Source organism: Opisthocomus hoazin, chromosome Z (genome assembly GCF_030867145.1).
Source record: "Opisthocomus hoazin isolate bOpiHoa1 chromosome Z, bOpiHoa1.hap1, whole genome shotgun sequence".
NCBI classification, from domain to species: domain Eukaryota; kingdom Metazoa; phylum Chordata; class Aves; order Opisthocomiformes; family Opisthocomidae; genus Opisthocomus; species Opisthocomus hoazin.
The window spans coordinates 43593379-43609129 of NC_134454.1; the positions used below are offsets into that span (position 1 = coordinate 43593379).

The 15751-nt window shown below is 37.6% G+C and overlaps 1 protein-coding gene across 1 annotated transcript in view; it reads left to right on the forward strand.

Annotated features, from left to right (window-relative positions):
* Positions 1–15751, forward strand: part of SPTLC1 (serine palmitoyltransferase long chain base subunit 1) — a 37324-nt gene that overhangs the window by 8078 nt on the left and 13495 nt on the right. Inside the window, exons 3-7 of the mRNA XM_075411447.1 lie at positions 3784–3878; positions 7779–7872; positions 8339–8411; positions 13735–13867; positions 15604–15733. Coding sequence (XP_075267562.1) covers positions 3784–3878; positions 7779–7872; positions 8339–8411; positions 13735–13867; positions 15604–15733 — 525 coding nt within the window. The remainder of the gene's footprint in view (positions 1–3783; positions 3879–7778; positions 7873–8338; positions 8412–13734; positions 13868–15603; positions 15734–15751) is intronic.

A 15751-nucleotide genomic window follows, 5' to 3' on the forward strand; every position in this document is an offset into this window, starting at 1 on the left:
GCAGAACATTGCACTTGGGCTTGTTGAACTTCATGAGGTTTGCATGGTCCCACCTCTGAAGCCAGTCCACGTTCTTCTGGATGGCATCAGTTCCCTCCAGCGTGTTGACCACACCACACAGCTTGGTGTCACCAGCAAATTTGCTGAGAGTGGACTCGATGCCACTGTCCATGTTGCCAACAAAGATGTTAAACAGCATCGGTCCCAGTACTGACCCCTGAGGAACGCCACTCATCACTGATCTCTACTTGCACATCGAGCTGCTGACCAGCCTTTGAGTGTGACCATCCAACCAGTTCCTTATCCACCACGTGGTCCATCCATCAAATCCATGTCTCTCCAATTTATAGACAAGTATGTTGTGTGAGACAGTGTCAGATGCTTTACTCAAGTCCAGGTAGATGACGTCCGTTGCTCTTCCCTTACCCACCAACACTGTAACGCTGTCGTAGAAGGCCACCAAAATTGTTAGGCACAATTTGTCTTCATTAAAGCCACGCAATCTGTCACCAGTCACCTCCTTACTCTATATCTTCAATCCCCCACCATCATAAAGGAACTCCTATTGCAGAAGCTTTTGGTATACTACTGCCTATGCTAAGTACCTGTGGAAACAGAAGACATAAGACATGAAGATGCAGTAGTTTGTTGTTTGTGTTCCTATGTCCATCAAAAAGCAAAATGCCATGTAACGGATGAAGAGAATGATTGTGAGCTGGAATTAGTGAAGCGGTGTTCTTTGAAATGAGGATTAGTCTTATTTTGTGTCAAGAAAAAAATCAGGATATTACCACATCTCATCTGTGGCTTGTCAACTATGCTGTTAGTTTGTATGCTGCAAACATTTCAAAGGGAAGAATGGAGGCTTGTTACAACTTAGTATGAATGGGGGAGAGAAGTACTAATTAGGAATTGCTCATTATCTTTATGTTCACAGATCTCAACTGCAGTTATACTGTACTAATTTATTGTAGTTACAGTGTCCTTCCATAAATACTATTTTCCTTTCTGCTAGACTCCACAGCAAAAACATTTTAATTGAATTTGTGTATTAGTTGCTAAGCTGCTTGGTGGTATTTTGTGCATGTAGTTAAAAAAATTAGACTTAAATGAAAAAGCTAAGTACATGCTTGCACAGCTCTAATTCTGCCATCTTTAGGAAAAGGTACGTTATGTTGCCTGCTCTGCCTTTGAACTGTGTTGCATAAGAGCTGTTCAAGTATTCATTGTGTTCAGGTCTTAAACAGAAGAAACACCATGCTTCCGAAGTCATTCCCCTTTAGGCATTTGATGTAATCTAATGGTTTTCTTATTTATCCTTCCATAACTGACAGACTGCACCACTTCTCACTTGGTTTGTTCCGCTCCCTAAGTAAAACAAAAAACAAGAACTGAAACACCACCACCCGCACCCTGTGCTCTGAAATGAACAGAAAACTGTTTATGCAGGCTACAGTGTACATCAGGGATCTGGGGCCTTTTGACACCAGCTGTTGTAGGAGCAGAGTGAAGGCTGCATGAGCATATATCCTGCTTTCTGGTTTTCAGAAGTCTTTTTGAACTCCTGTGAAAAGGTAGAAGATACTGTAGCTTGGGATATGGTTTCCCAGTAGCATCAACCAGTCTAGTTTGGGACTACTTTGTCGTGAGATCTAGTTCAGCTGTATACCCACCCTGCTTTTGCTGAGTTTATTTTCATCTGGATCATTTTTCTGAACAAGGTTATTTTCTGGTTTTGTAACTGCCTATGCCAACACAAGAAACAGGAATGCATCTGTGGCAGGGAGAGGACTGTACTGTAGCAGCTGCTGCCTTGCAGTGCTGTGTATCAGCACACTTAGTGTTAAATTACATCTTTGATTTTTTTTTTCGTAGCAATACAGTATAGAGGTGCACACTAGTACCTGTTCTGAGACAAGGATGGAATTGCCAGTCATTGTCTTCGATCAGTGGAGTTTAGCATACAGAGTTACCCACTCTGAGATTAAACTGAATTTGGGTACTACTTTTCCACCATTTTGGTACTGTGTTGCATGTTAATCTTTATAGGGTGTGTCATCTAGTAATCTTCTCTTATAGGGTTCTTGAGGTATTTGCAGAGTCATGTCAAACATGAGGTTTGAGCATGGAATGCAGTAGTGAATATCAATAGTATTTACACACAGCTTAATTTATTATTGTTCTTTTCTCTGGTGCTCAGTTATCTGTGTGGATTTTTTTAATTGAAGCATTAAAATGTGCTATTTGACATGCTATGAATGGCACTAGTACAGAGTAAATTAATAAAACCCCTACTTTTAATGCTTTTCTTAATATGTGAACAGCATTTTAAGGCATACACAACTGTGTGCAAGGGGTCTGTCCTATGGTGGCTGAAGAAACTAAGGACTCTTGCTATCATAAGTGTAGCCACTTCAAAATATTGAATATATTTAGTTCTATTGCACATATTAATGGCATTTTATTTGCTTTAAGGTGTATGCACCATGGGTTAAGTTTGAGTTAAGAAATCTGAGAAAGTTAAATTAAAACCTATTTAAGGTACATCTGCAAAATGTTAGAAATACACGTGACTATGCTCACATAAAAAGGATCTTTTCTGAAATACAGGGCTATTGAAACTTCCATTTGTGTTTTGAAATAGACCTTTGTGGAGTGCCTGGGATATTAATACTCTGGAAGCACCTAGAAACAAAGTTGTTCACTAGCTTAGTAAAAGGAAAGGGATGAAAGTGCAAGAGACTAATTGTATTATTGCATGTAGTCTCCTTTTGATTTTTTCACATCTTAGTGTTTTTTTTTTGTACTTGGGAGTCTTTGAAAAGTGTATTTGGAAAAAATAAAAAGGGAAAAAGATATTGCTGTGGTGGTTTCAAAAATCAATTGCAGATTTTGTCTTTTGGTATTGAAATAAGTAGCCTTAAATATTCTACTGCTTTTTGAAATAATAGAGAAATACAAACCCATTGTAGTCATACTGTTCAAAGTTAGTGCGTTAACAAATATGTTATCAGGCATGTTTTGCTATACTAGTAAATAATCCTCCAGGGAATTTCTGCTTTTATCATATGAAGGATGATTCTGATGATTTGTCTGAGTGGTTGCTAATTTATATGGAATTGGTCTAATGCACCTGTTATACTGGTCCACTGTATGTCCTTTGGAAAATCTTCTAACTGAGGTTTTCCAAATAGTTTAAAGCACTTTGGAAATGAATATGTGTTTAGTATTTCTCCATGGTTAGTTGAGGGATATGTGGTTTAGTAGTTACTGTTACCAGTTCTTGAGCATTTGGCAGTTTTTCTCCATTGTGTCATGTTTGTGTATCGGTTACTTTGCCAGGTATTTTAATGCCACAGTTGTTTAAACAGCACTGTTGAATACTTGATAATGTAAAGTGAGGCAATTTATATTCAATTACAAAAACTGTAGAGGAGGATTTTCATAATTAATGGATTGAATGAAACAGTATTGATTAAAATTTGGCAAGGACGCCAAATTAGTATTTCTTCTCTTGAATACTATGTCCTACTATGATGTCTTGCCATGTCTTACCATCTTTAATGCACAGGCACAACTGGCTTATCTTTCTTTACATCTCCTTCCTTCTGAACAATTCAGAGCCCCTCAGTTGAACATACTGAGATAATACCAATTCTGACTATCTCAGAATGGTGACACATAATAGCATACATCATTTCCATTACCAACTGCTTATTAGCACGTAATGTCTTTTCTAATGGGAATCCTTTTTGAGCAGTATGTTTTTTTTCTCCTGTTCAGGAAAAAGAAGAGTTGATTGAAGAATGGCAGCCAGAGCCTCTTGTACCTCCTGTACCAAAAGATCACCCGGCTCTCAACTACAATATTGTTTCAGGGTAAATGTAACCAAAATAAATTCTAGGTTTGTCTTCAACTTAAATACTTGAAGTCCATAATTTTAAGCATGTTTCTTACTAAGCATTTCCATATCCTCAAAACCTTTCATAAATGAATTGTATTTTTAGATAGCAGGACTGAATATGCCACTGAAGAAATTGTCTTGGTTTTGCATCATTATCAAGACTATCTTACTAAGAAAACGTTTCTTACTTTAAATGTAACTAATTTTTTAAAAAATACTGGGGATGGTGGGAGGGACACTTAGTCTTTTTTGTCATTATGAGGCTGTATTGTTTGGTAGTAATTTGTTTCATTTTTTCTGAATATGTAGACTTAGACCTCCAGAAGTGGTGACCACCTTCTGTGTGGGGGTGGGGGGGAAATTGTGTCATCACAAATCACTGCAGGAAAAACTGATTTTGTGGTTAGCCACTTGGCACTTCATGAAAAGTTGTTCCTCTTTGGACAATCAGAAGTAGAGATGCTTGATGGCAAATTTGTTTGAGGAAATTATGGCTCAGCATTATTTTCTTCTCTGTTACGGGGCTTTTAAAATGTTTGTGGACATAGGCAAGAGTCACAGTATTTCAGAAATTGCTCTGAAATTTCTTTCGCAAGCTTCAGATTTATGTCAGTAACTTTTACAGTATAAGCATTCTTAATATCCTTCTAGTGACACTAATAATTTAAAATAGTTTAGCAACAGAGCACAATTATTTGCTTTCATAGGGAGCTCTATTTTGGTAGTTTAACCACTGCAGAGAAGTCTGCCTTAGAAAAGGGATGCCTATTTTAATCAACTATGATGTGAACAATCCTGCTGTTATTGTTCAGAATTTTGAAACAGGCAGTACTGTGGAGATAAAGGACATGTTGGATGTTTAAAAAAATATTAATAAATATACCTATGTATTAATTAATGTAAATGTAGATTAATTCAGAAAATGTTTAAATTACTTAGAACTTTCCAGTGCTTACAGCTAGGGAATGTGTTGCGACAGAATGTTAAGATGTTGTGGCTGTTAAACTTAATAGTGGCTATGGGGAAAACTTGGCATTTTTCTTGTGAGATTTAAACTGCCAACTACCTAACTTCCAGTAAGTTGCTCAACGGCTATGAAATTGTAACTTGGGCTATAAACTTAACCCAAGCTTCAGCATTAATAACGAAATGAAAGTGTCTGCATCCTAATTCCAGCTCAATAGCATTTCTATCCCCTTTTTAATTAGAATTTTAGGGGGACCCTATTGATGCTGATGAGGTACTCTTCTTTCAATGGTTTTCATGTGTTAATGTCTACCATGAATGATGATTTACATAAATCTTTATTATCTTCATATGTGGTAGTTCAATATTGCATATTTGCAGTAATGTGTGGATAGGGTTTATATAGGCTCATAACCACTTAGAAAGTATTAAATATTTCAGTAAAAATTTTGACCCACTGTGTGTGAGAGGCAGACTTCCTCCTTCCTCAATATGCAAGGCAGTTTGTGCCTTATGTTAGTATGCTCCTTTCTGCTGAACACTTGCATAATCCCAGTAACGTTGCTAAATGATAGCGAAGACAATAATGCAGAGACTTGTCCAAACAAAAAAAGTGATCAGTCTTGATTTAGCGGTCAAGTTACCCATGATAGCTTGGTCACAGTCCAGAAATCGGTGACTTTTTGTGGTACCCTTTCTGTGAACTAACCTATGGAAGGTAGCTTAGTTGTACAAGACCTCATTCAGGAAATATGAACCTATTTCCTAAAACAGTATGTCTGCAAAATTCTCATGCTGATTCTCATTTTCCTTTAAAATAAAAAGGCACTAATGGTCTGGCTTTTAACTTTATCATCTTCTGTGACTGATTTTTCAATACATGCAACACTGAAGATGTGAGTGGTCCAAGTACAGATGGAGTGCTTTCAGTCCATAAAAGACATGATTTCTGAAGGGCTTACTTACAAGTCCTTTGAATATAGTGTGAATTGTATTTTTATTTACGGTTTCAGCTGGATCACTCAGTATCTGTTAACTGTTGTCCCTAACCATGATACCTAATGATCTGTGTTATACTAGGGGAAGGGAGATACGTGAAAATATAAAGAAGTGAAGTGTTTCTCTCTTTCCCTCTTGCAAAGACTTGATTTTGATGTTGCAAGGAAGATTTTTATGATACTGTTAGGATCCATGTTTTGGTAACAATTATTCACTGGAATAAACTTTTCCATGAGTGTTTTCTGCCTAACCATAAATGCTCCTTTAGAGGGTTGGATAAAATTCTGATAGCAAAGTGTGGCCATGTTTTCATGAGGGCTGCAGCTTAATTAGGGTCAAGTTGTTGGTGAACATTAGTGTGTTTTCTAGGTTTGAGAGATGGAGCTGTGGGGGCAAATTCTTCTAAATTTACAAGGTTTGGTAGTATGCTAGGAATATACTGAACCTTGTGTTAGTGCCAAAATGCGGAAGTATAGGTCTGCTCTTGTGAGTATCTGCAAACCTAAATAGTTGATTCACTTAATAGGACTTCCAACAATTGGTACAGCTTGTTAATGGGCAAGACAGAGTAATAGGTGCAGGTATATTCTTAATGGCAGTCAGTTCCTCAAAGCAGTTTGCTGAACATCTGTTTAATGCTGCTTCTGTGCAGAAGATGCACTGCAGTGATGCAGGACTGGTGCTTTGTGGGGTCAGGTTCAGCTCATGTCAGTTTAATGTCATGGAACGACAGTGATGAAGATGCACTGCACGTGCACTATGTTAGCTGAAAGCTTTCCAAGCTGTTTTTCCAAAGCTTTACAATTGCTTGGTTGAAGTAATATGTGCTAAAGTTTTAAAGTCAGCAGATATTAAACAGTATCATTGCATTTTTTTAAGTAAAGTTCAGGCAGTTCAGTGTTTTTCTTAACTTGTAGTGAGTAGCTTGGACTTAAAGATTATTTGTTTTGCACACCAAATATACTACCCATTTAAATATTGTTAACAACCGGATTTGGAGCAGTTGTGCACAAGCATTTGACATTTGAGCAGCGCTGCTTGATTTTGATTGGAAAATTGCTCAGTGCTGGTTTCCACATGAGAAAAAGTTATTGAAACTATTGTGTTTGAGGAATAGTATAGGATCTCAACTATAATATTTGACAAAGCATACAGAAATGGGCAGACAGAAGGTTTTGTATTTGGCTTAACTTTGAGAATTCTCAACACTGAATGATTAATTGAAACTTTTGATTTATAGTATTGAAATGTATAGCTGCCAAAACAGGATTGCTTTTAGAATACAGTACACAGATGCGATGCTTGTGTTTAAAGGGGTAATAGCTATTTTTATCTTCAATTTTTTAAAAACTGTTTACCTAAATAATAATAATTTTTTAGGGCAGAAAATTTCTCTGCCCCTTGTTTCATATGTATTGTACTCTTGTTCGTTTGTTAATGTTGGTTATTTTCACACTCATTGGTATTGTGGGTTTGCTTTATGAAAAAAACTGAGTATAAATCAACTTTTATAATGGAAGTAAGTAATTTCCTTTTTATTTGTGGTATTCCTTCTTTCAAATACATACAACTTTGGTTTTAAAGGAGAAGCTTTATTTATCTCTTCAGAAGTCATCTTTGCATTAATTAAGTTTTCAACAAAGAATCATTAAGCTAAATATCTTGGGAAGGTATTTACGACTTCTTTATTAAACTACAGGCATACAGTTTTTGCCGAGTATGGTAGCATATTTGTGACTTGACACTGAACTTAAAATAATGATTGGCAGCTGCAAAGGAAGAAGTGAAAAGTGGGAATCTTGAAGAAGCTGTGTGCCTTTTACTGTTGAAAAACAGAACTCCTATACTCTTTGACTGTTTATGAAAATGGCAACTGTTCATTCATAATAGGTCTTTAATTTTTTTCCAGTCCTCCCACCCATATAATCACTGTTAATGGCAAGGAATGTATAAACTTCGCATCGTTTAACTTTCTTGGACTTTTGGATAATGAAAAGGTTAAGGTGAGTTCTTAGTTATTGTATTTGTGTGATTATTCCTCTTTTACTTTGTATATTATCTTGAAATTAAGAAGGACTTCAGAAAACACAAACTTTGTCGAGGAAGTGCACTTCTAAAGCAGCAAGGAAGATCATAAACCTTTTCATTTTGTGCTGTTTAAGTTTGTCTTTTTACTAAAGTTTAGTCTGTTGCACTTACTGCATACTAGCTGATTGTCAAGTTAGATTAGTATCTGATGTCCTTAATTATCAGAATACAATGAATGATGCTCAAACAGTTGTCTAGTTTTGATGTGAAATTAATTGATAGAAATCAGTATAGTACTACACTTTCTGTAAAGCAGGCCATGTCACGTGATGGAAGAACTGGCCTGTGTATATTGGTATAGAATTGTCAATGTGAGGTGTATAGAAGAGTTAGAAATCTAGTGTAGGAATAAATATTTGATGTAATTCCTTTCTGTTTAAGAGTGCGGCCCAGGCATCTCTGAAGAAATATGGTGTTGGCACTTGTGGACCTAGAGGATTCTATGGTACTTTTGGTAAGTAACTTTCTTTGATCTGCCTTTAAAGGTGTTCAGACTGGTTAGGTAAGTCAGCCAAAATAGTCCTATATATAAGCAGCAAATTATTTCTATCACTATGAAGAGCAGTTACCCTCTTAACACACTTTTTACTGTAATTGCTAATTACTAGTTAGTAATAATTTTCTTACTCTTTGTAGTGATGGTCTTGGAGGAGACTTGCGAAGTTAAATAAAATCTGTTTTAGATTTGGTGACCATAGTAGAAAGAGAAAATAAATGTATTAGAATTTAATCACACACGGTGAATTTAATTGTAAATTAATTATAAATTTCTAAATAGACCACAAGAGGGCAGTGTGAATTCTATGATAAAGACTATTATCTAATGCTGTAGTCAGAATGAAGTTTTCCTTTACTGATAACTGTAATTGGGAGATTTTATGACGTGAGGAGGTGTTACTAAGGGTTTTTTCATTCTGTTTAAGAAGCAGTAAGTTAGTTGTTAACTATCAGCCTCTAGGAACAGTTCTTTACAGGCACTGGTATTTTGAAATATGGCATGGAAACCAGAGAGTAATACATGAATAGCTGCACAGTAGCAGGCTAAAACCATCCACTCATTGTTCTTGTGAACTTTCCAGTCTCTTCCCAGAGGTGATGGAATTCACAGTGTGTTTGTACTCGGATGATTTCATAGAGTTAGCTTCTTGTAGCTTTGACTTGAATTCAAGACTAACATGAGCTTTTCTCAGTTAATCAAGCTAGTCCTTTAAGTGATCAACCAAGTGCTGTACCTGTTTTGATTTGTTAAAGTCTATGTATCAGAGCGAAGTTGGGTCTTTGATATCAATCTTATAGATTGCTCATTAGCCTAGGACCATAATTCATTTCTAAAGAAGGTGGTGGTAGCCCATTGATTAGTAGAGAGCTTTTAGGAGGCTAGATTCCCTCACTGATCATGTTTCAGCAGTGATCTACTGGAGTTCATACATAGTTTGTGGGGTTTTTCCCCAAAAAACTCTGAAAAGCTTAAAGAAACCTGTGGACTAATGCCTCCTGCCTTTTGAGTCCAGGATGATTTTACATTTTGTGAAATCTCTGACTTTGCTTCTTTCTAGTAATTATTCAAAACAGAGTGGTTAATAGTTGATTTTTTTTCTGGTAAGTGAGAGATTCTTTGGGTTGTTTCCTGGCCTCTTTGGAGGTCTAGTCTGAAGATCCAAGCTGTATAGCTTTTGCATTTAGTTTGATTGCTGTTCATTGGCTTCTGAACTTTTGGGGTAAATGTTCCATTTCACAAATCAGGGGATATAGTGAAGAAATGATGTTACATTAACTTATTTGAGATACTGTATTTTATAGATCACAGAATTTTAGGGGTTGGAAGGACCTCTGTGGGTCACGTAGTCCAGCCCCCCTGCTGAAGCAGGGTCACCTGCAGCAGGCTGCACAGGACCTTGTCCAGCTGGGTCTTGAATATCTCCAGAGAAGGAGACTCCACAACCTCCCTGGGCAGCCTGTTCCAGTGCTCCGTCACCCTCAGAGGGAAGAAGTTCTTCCTCATGTTCAGACGGAACTTCCTGTGCTTCAGTTTGTGCCCATTGCCCCTTGTCCTGTCGCTGGGCACCACTGAAAAGAGCTTGGCCCCATCCTCCTGACACCCACCCTTCAGATATTTATAAACATTTATTAGGTCCCCTCTCAGCCTTCTCTTCTTCAGACTAAACAAGCCCAGCTCCATCAGCCTCTTGTCATAGGAGAGATGCTCCAGTCCCCTCATCATCCTTGTAGCCCTCTGCTGGACTCTCTCCAGTAATTTTTCATCTTTCTTGAAGTGGGGAGCCCAGAACTGGACAGAGTACTCTAGATGAGGCCTCACTAGGGCAGAGTAGAGGGGAAGGAGAACCTTCTTCGACCTGCTGGCCACACTCCTCCTAATGCACCCCAGGATCCCATTGGCCTTTTTTGCAGCCAGGGCACACTGCTGGCTCATGGTCAACTTGTCATCCACTAGCGCACCAGGTCCCTCTCCAGCAGGTCTGCCCCAAGCCTGTACTGGTTCATGGGGTTGTTCCTCCCCAGGTGCAGGACCCTGCACTTGCCCTTGTTGAACTTCATCAGGTTCCTCTCTGCCCAGCTCTCCAGGCTGTCCAGGTCTCGCTGAATGGCAGCACAGCCTTCCGGTGTATCCACCACTACATAGACAATTGGTTTAAAATTTGAGATGAACACCTGCTGTCCTTGTTGGATTCCAAGCTGTCTTCCAATTTTCCCTTGATTTTAAACATTTGAGTATTGCAGGATTATGAGTCTCTGATAAGAAACGCTTATTACGTCAGTAATGTTGTACACCTCAAACTTTTCACACAATTTATCATGTACTGCGACTTTTGTAAATGAGTCGTGTTGTGTCCAGAACTACCTAGTTTCCTCTTACTTAACTATGTACTATTTAATCGATGGTTGTCGATTGTTGCACTCAGAACTTTCCCCTCTTAGGGGCTGATATTTCATATCAGTATTAGAGATCTCTTTATTTTGAAACGTAGATACCATGTTATATTTTATTTTGAATAGAGACTTAATTTTTCGTATGTCTGCCTGTTTGAAGAGATTTCGTAGATTCAGTGAGTCCCTGTTAAGAGATTTTTGCTTTGTGCTCTATCCCTGAAAACTGCACCCATGCCTTTATGCTATGATAAGCTTGAAATACTCATGTATTCACACATAACTGAAACTTTATGGTTATTTTCTCCATAATGACAGCTGAGAGGTGTATGACTTTATTCCTGATGGGGGCCGGTTTTGGGCTGCTGTTGATTGCCTAACAGCCACAATATCTGTACCAGTGTGAAGATCAGGACTGGCTACCCAATAAAATATATACAAAATGATGTGGGGTTTGGTCTCAGTTCTTCTACTTTTGACTTGCATGCGAGCACATGCTAGGCACTGAACTGGAACTTCATAGTAGTTGTTGGCAATAATAGCTTTATTTAGGTTTCATAATTATGTAGAAAGCTGTTCTGATCATATCTTCCTCTGTGCAAATGTACTGTAGGTAGTGTTTGCAGCTTTCACTTAAGGTAGGCTAATGCAAGTGATGTAACCAGATTAAAGCAAATCACTGCAGTGAAGAATAGGAGAGTCAGAGAGTATTCTGGTTTTATCGCCGTGTAATGGTAGCGAAGCCTTAATACTGTCTTAAGCTTTTCAACCTCACAGTTATACAAAGCATTTCTTCCCTTATGTAATGATCTGTCAAATTGTGTATGCTGTATGTTGTTCTGAACGTAAATGTTCTTGCCCTTGGCAAAATTTACTAGGCTTGTAAAATTTATTTCCTTAACACAAATCTGATTATGTTTGTTAGCTCATTATTGCTGACAGTGTTTCCTTTGCCCACTATTTTCCCCTAGCCTTTGCTCAGTGTAGTAGTGGTTCTGGTTGAGTACAGGTCAGTGAGAAGCATGCAAGTTTTCATTTCGTAATGATGATGGTCTCGTCATCTTTTCCAGTTTTTTAGTTAAAGGATGTAGGTGGTCTTTCACACTCAAACATTTTTTTCCCCATTAGGTATCGATAGCTGAGCACTGAAAGTAGTAGTTCAGTCCTTGTTTCCCTTAATTTGTTATTCTCCACTGGCAGGGCTTCAAGAAGAAACATTTTTCACTGAATGTTGTCTACATTGCATGTTTTAAATGCCATGTGGCCAGCCTCTTTTTTTCTTGGGCTTTTTGTTCAATAATTGAATCAAAGTTCATCCATCCTGTTTTGGTGCCTGACTGGATATTGTTTCATTGGTCCATGTAACAATAACGAAAAAGATAGAAAGATTCTGGAAAAGGTATAAATCAAATTAGTACCCTTTCTTCCAAAGACTTTAGAGAAGAAAGGCTGTTGTAGGTTTCTCCAAATGTTTAGTGTATCTGATATACCTGGATCAAAGTGATAGGTAGCAAAAGAAAACTTTCAAGTAATAAGTGGTTAAACTTTTGGTTTCCATTTAAAACCAGTGGAAAACCAAATACTAGAATTCCTTTCCATTCCATTTTTTGATGCTCAGTTAGGCATTAGCAAAGGATTATTGAAGATTTGTATTCTGCAGTCTATGGACAAAATTGCTCATGACTGTCATTGGGAGACTGTTGTTTGAAGACATACTTTTGCTTTTATTGTGTAATATGTGAATCAGGTGGATGTGCCCTTTTGGGGAATAGTTATGCTAGATATTTGTTTAGTATGGCAAAGTCAAGATTTTTACAAAGCGCTTTCTTCCTACACCCTTGCTGTTGGTACCTGGCTAGAAACAACAATATTGACATAACTCTGCCTCATAGGCTGTTCAAGAATCTGTATTTTTAACTGATGTTGCCTCATTTGATTTTAGTTTCAGTCAACTTTCCGTAATTGCAAAAAGGTGGCACTTGGCTGGTGGCGATCTTTAAAGTCACATGCAAAGGACCTCTGTTTGCCCTTTAATCTTGTTTATTTCCAGTTGATAAAATGCATAATTCTCTGACTAACATTTGCTAGCAGAAGTGGGCTGTGGCAAAAGAGTTACACAGTTAAAATAACAGTTTGTCAGATAGAGGTTATTTTGCTTAGGAAGAATACTTTTAATGCTGTGGTCACCTTTCTGCAGCAAGCAGTCCACTCACCATGTGGTATTACCCTTCTTAATCTTTCTATTTAGTGGTGGGTTTTTCCTAACATGGGTCACTTTGATGAAATTGGTTTGGGAAATGCTTCTGTGTGTAATTGTGTCAATTTATTTTAAGGGTGAGTGATCTCTGGTGTGGAGGTGATGACCTCTTCAGTTGGCTGAAGTGTGTTCAGGAGATGGTATGCAACTGCAACATGGCAAGAGCAGATTTCCGTTGTAATGATAGCTGTGCTATATGTAGTGGAAGCACCAGCTTGGAAGAACTGACAGTCTGCCAAGAGAACCTCATTAATTGCTATAAATTACATAGCTAGTTGTTGTCTGACTGTAGTAACTGTGCTCCCTAGTCACAGTCCAGGAATGCTGCATCATTTACTTGTGGTGTAATCACAAGTGGATTTTAATTACCATTGCAGAAGAACATGAGAGAACCACATTACATAAATATTTTCAGATCTATCAAAGTTTCAGATTAATATTGGGTTACTTGTCAGTTTAAGTAATGCTGGATTGGTTGCAGCTGGTTTGGGGGAAGTTTTTTGTTGTTAGACCCTTCTTACAAATAAACATTCTGTTTCCTTCAATTAGATGATTGCTAAAAGCAATGGTAGTCTTTGAATGATATGAAAACAAGTAAACCATGTAAGATCTTTTCAATTTTTCTCTCAAATAGATGTTCACTTAGAATTAGAAGATCGACTAGCGAAATTCATGAAGACAGAGGAAGCTATTATATACTCATATGGATTTGCAACAATTGCCAGTGCTATTCCAGCATATTCGAAAAGAGGAGACATTGTGTTTGTGTAAGTATTGTTTTCTACTTGGGAAATTCCATATTAAAGAGTTTGCCTTTCAGTTTTTCTCTTTCATTATTCTTAATCACATTAAGTTAACCGTTTAGAAAATCATGCAGGTTTCGATTAAGTATTTTATTGTACAAAGCTCAAATATCTTTTCTTTGCTAAATACTCTGAATCAAATGAGTTACTGCATTTGTCATGAAAGAGCAGACTTGGATACTCAGCTGAAAAAAAACACATGACAAACTGGTGTATACAAGAGCTAGCAAAGTCTAATACCCAGTTTTCTGCTTAAGAAACTGTACAGTCATGTTTCCTTTTCTCCTGTTTGCTGCTGACTTGTCACCTTTCTTGCAGGACAGTTGTTCCCTTCATGCATATTTGCAATGGATTAGTTGGATAAATATTGGTACATATTAAAACAACACAAGAACAGCTATGCAAGGTCAAACTAAGATTCAGCAAGCCAAGTATCTGATCCCTTAGAGTAGCCAGTCATAATTTGTCCAGGGAAGAGTATAAAAACAGGAGAAACAATGTAACAATACTTAAAATATCCTGAGCTGAAGAGGAGGATGTGGATTTAGTAATAATTGATGGATTTTTCTTAAGTCTTCCTACACTTCTAGTACCTTTGTAAATCTTTAATATCCACAGTGCTTCTATGACATGTAATTTCACAGTTTAACTTGAACATTTTGTGAAAAAATACAAAGAAATACCTATTTTGAGTATAACACCTACTAATTTCAATTGATGCGCTTGATTTGTAGACGGTGAACTGATGCACCTTCTCCATGGTGGCAGTGAGCGAGTGACTGTGTGAGGCTTAGCTGCCTGCTGGGGTTAAGCCACAATACACTGATACTTTTGTGTTTGTCTGACAAAATCTTTCTTCAGTCCTCTCTTTTCCAAGTGTAAGGCATGCAGCCTGTTTGACTTCTTTTACAGAAGTTCTTTCGTAACTTTGATCATGATTTTTGGTCGTCTTGGAACATTTTCTGGGTCAGCTTGTTTGAGACAAATAGCTAGGATTGCGCATGGTATTCAAGATGCCAGTGTATCCTGAGCTCTCCTGTACTGTTTCAGCTTCTCACTGACAAAAGATCTTACCATATTTAAAAGCAGCTTGGTTGAAATTACTGCATGTAACCTATGCGGAAGGTTTGATTTAGTTGCCACTTCAAAAAGATTACTCGACTTAAGCAACTGTGAAACTGCATACCCCATCATGCTCAGAGATTTGCTTTTCCAACTCGTAGAAATGATGGATAGTTCTTTGAACACTGAGATAATAATTCCGAAAGGATATTAAAACATAGGTTTTGAAAGTTTGGAGGTCCATTATAAGTGTTACAGGCACATCTTTGCACCCTTTGTGTAAGACCCAGACCAAATGGAGTGAGAGGTTTCTGGGATGATTCCCATGGTATTGTACCTGGTCCGTGGAATGCTGTACTCGGATAAACTGCTGTCATACAAACAAAAGGACCAGTGTACTCTTCAAGGAAAAAAAAAACGTTGGCTTGCCTTTAGTGATTGTAGTGCATAGGAAAGTTGAGAAGCTTTGGAACTGAGTTTTCAAAATGTAAATAAAATATGTGATGTTTTAATAAATCTGGTTTTAACTACACCTAAGTACAGGTATCTGCTCAAAAGCAGGACAGTCCTAATAGCCAGCTTTCTTTGAATAATTGTTAAACCGAGTGCAAACTTAGAAGGGCTTGCTATATTTACAGAGATGAAGCTGCCTGCTTTGCTATTCAGAAGGGATTACAAGCATCTCGTAGTAACATCAAGTTATTTAAGCATAATGATATGGCTGACCTTGAACGACTGTTGAAAGAACAAGAGACTGAAGATCAAAAGGTACCTTTCCTTTGAAGA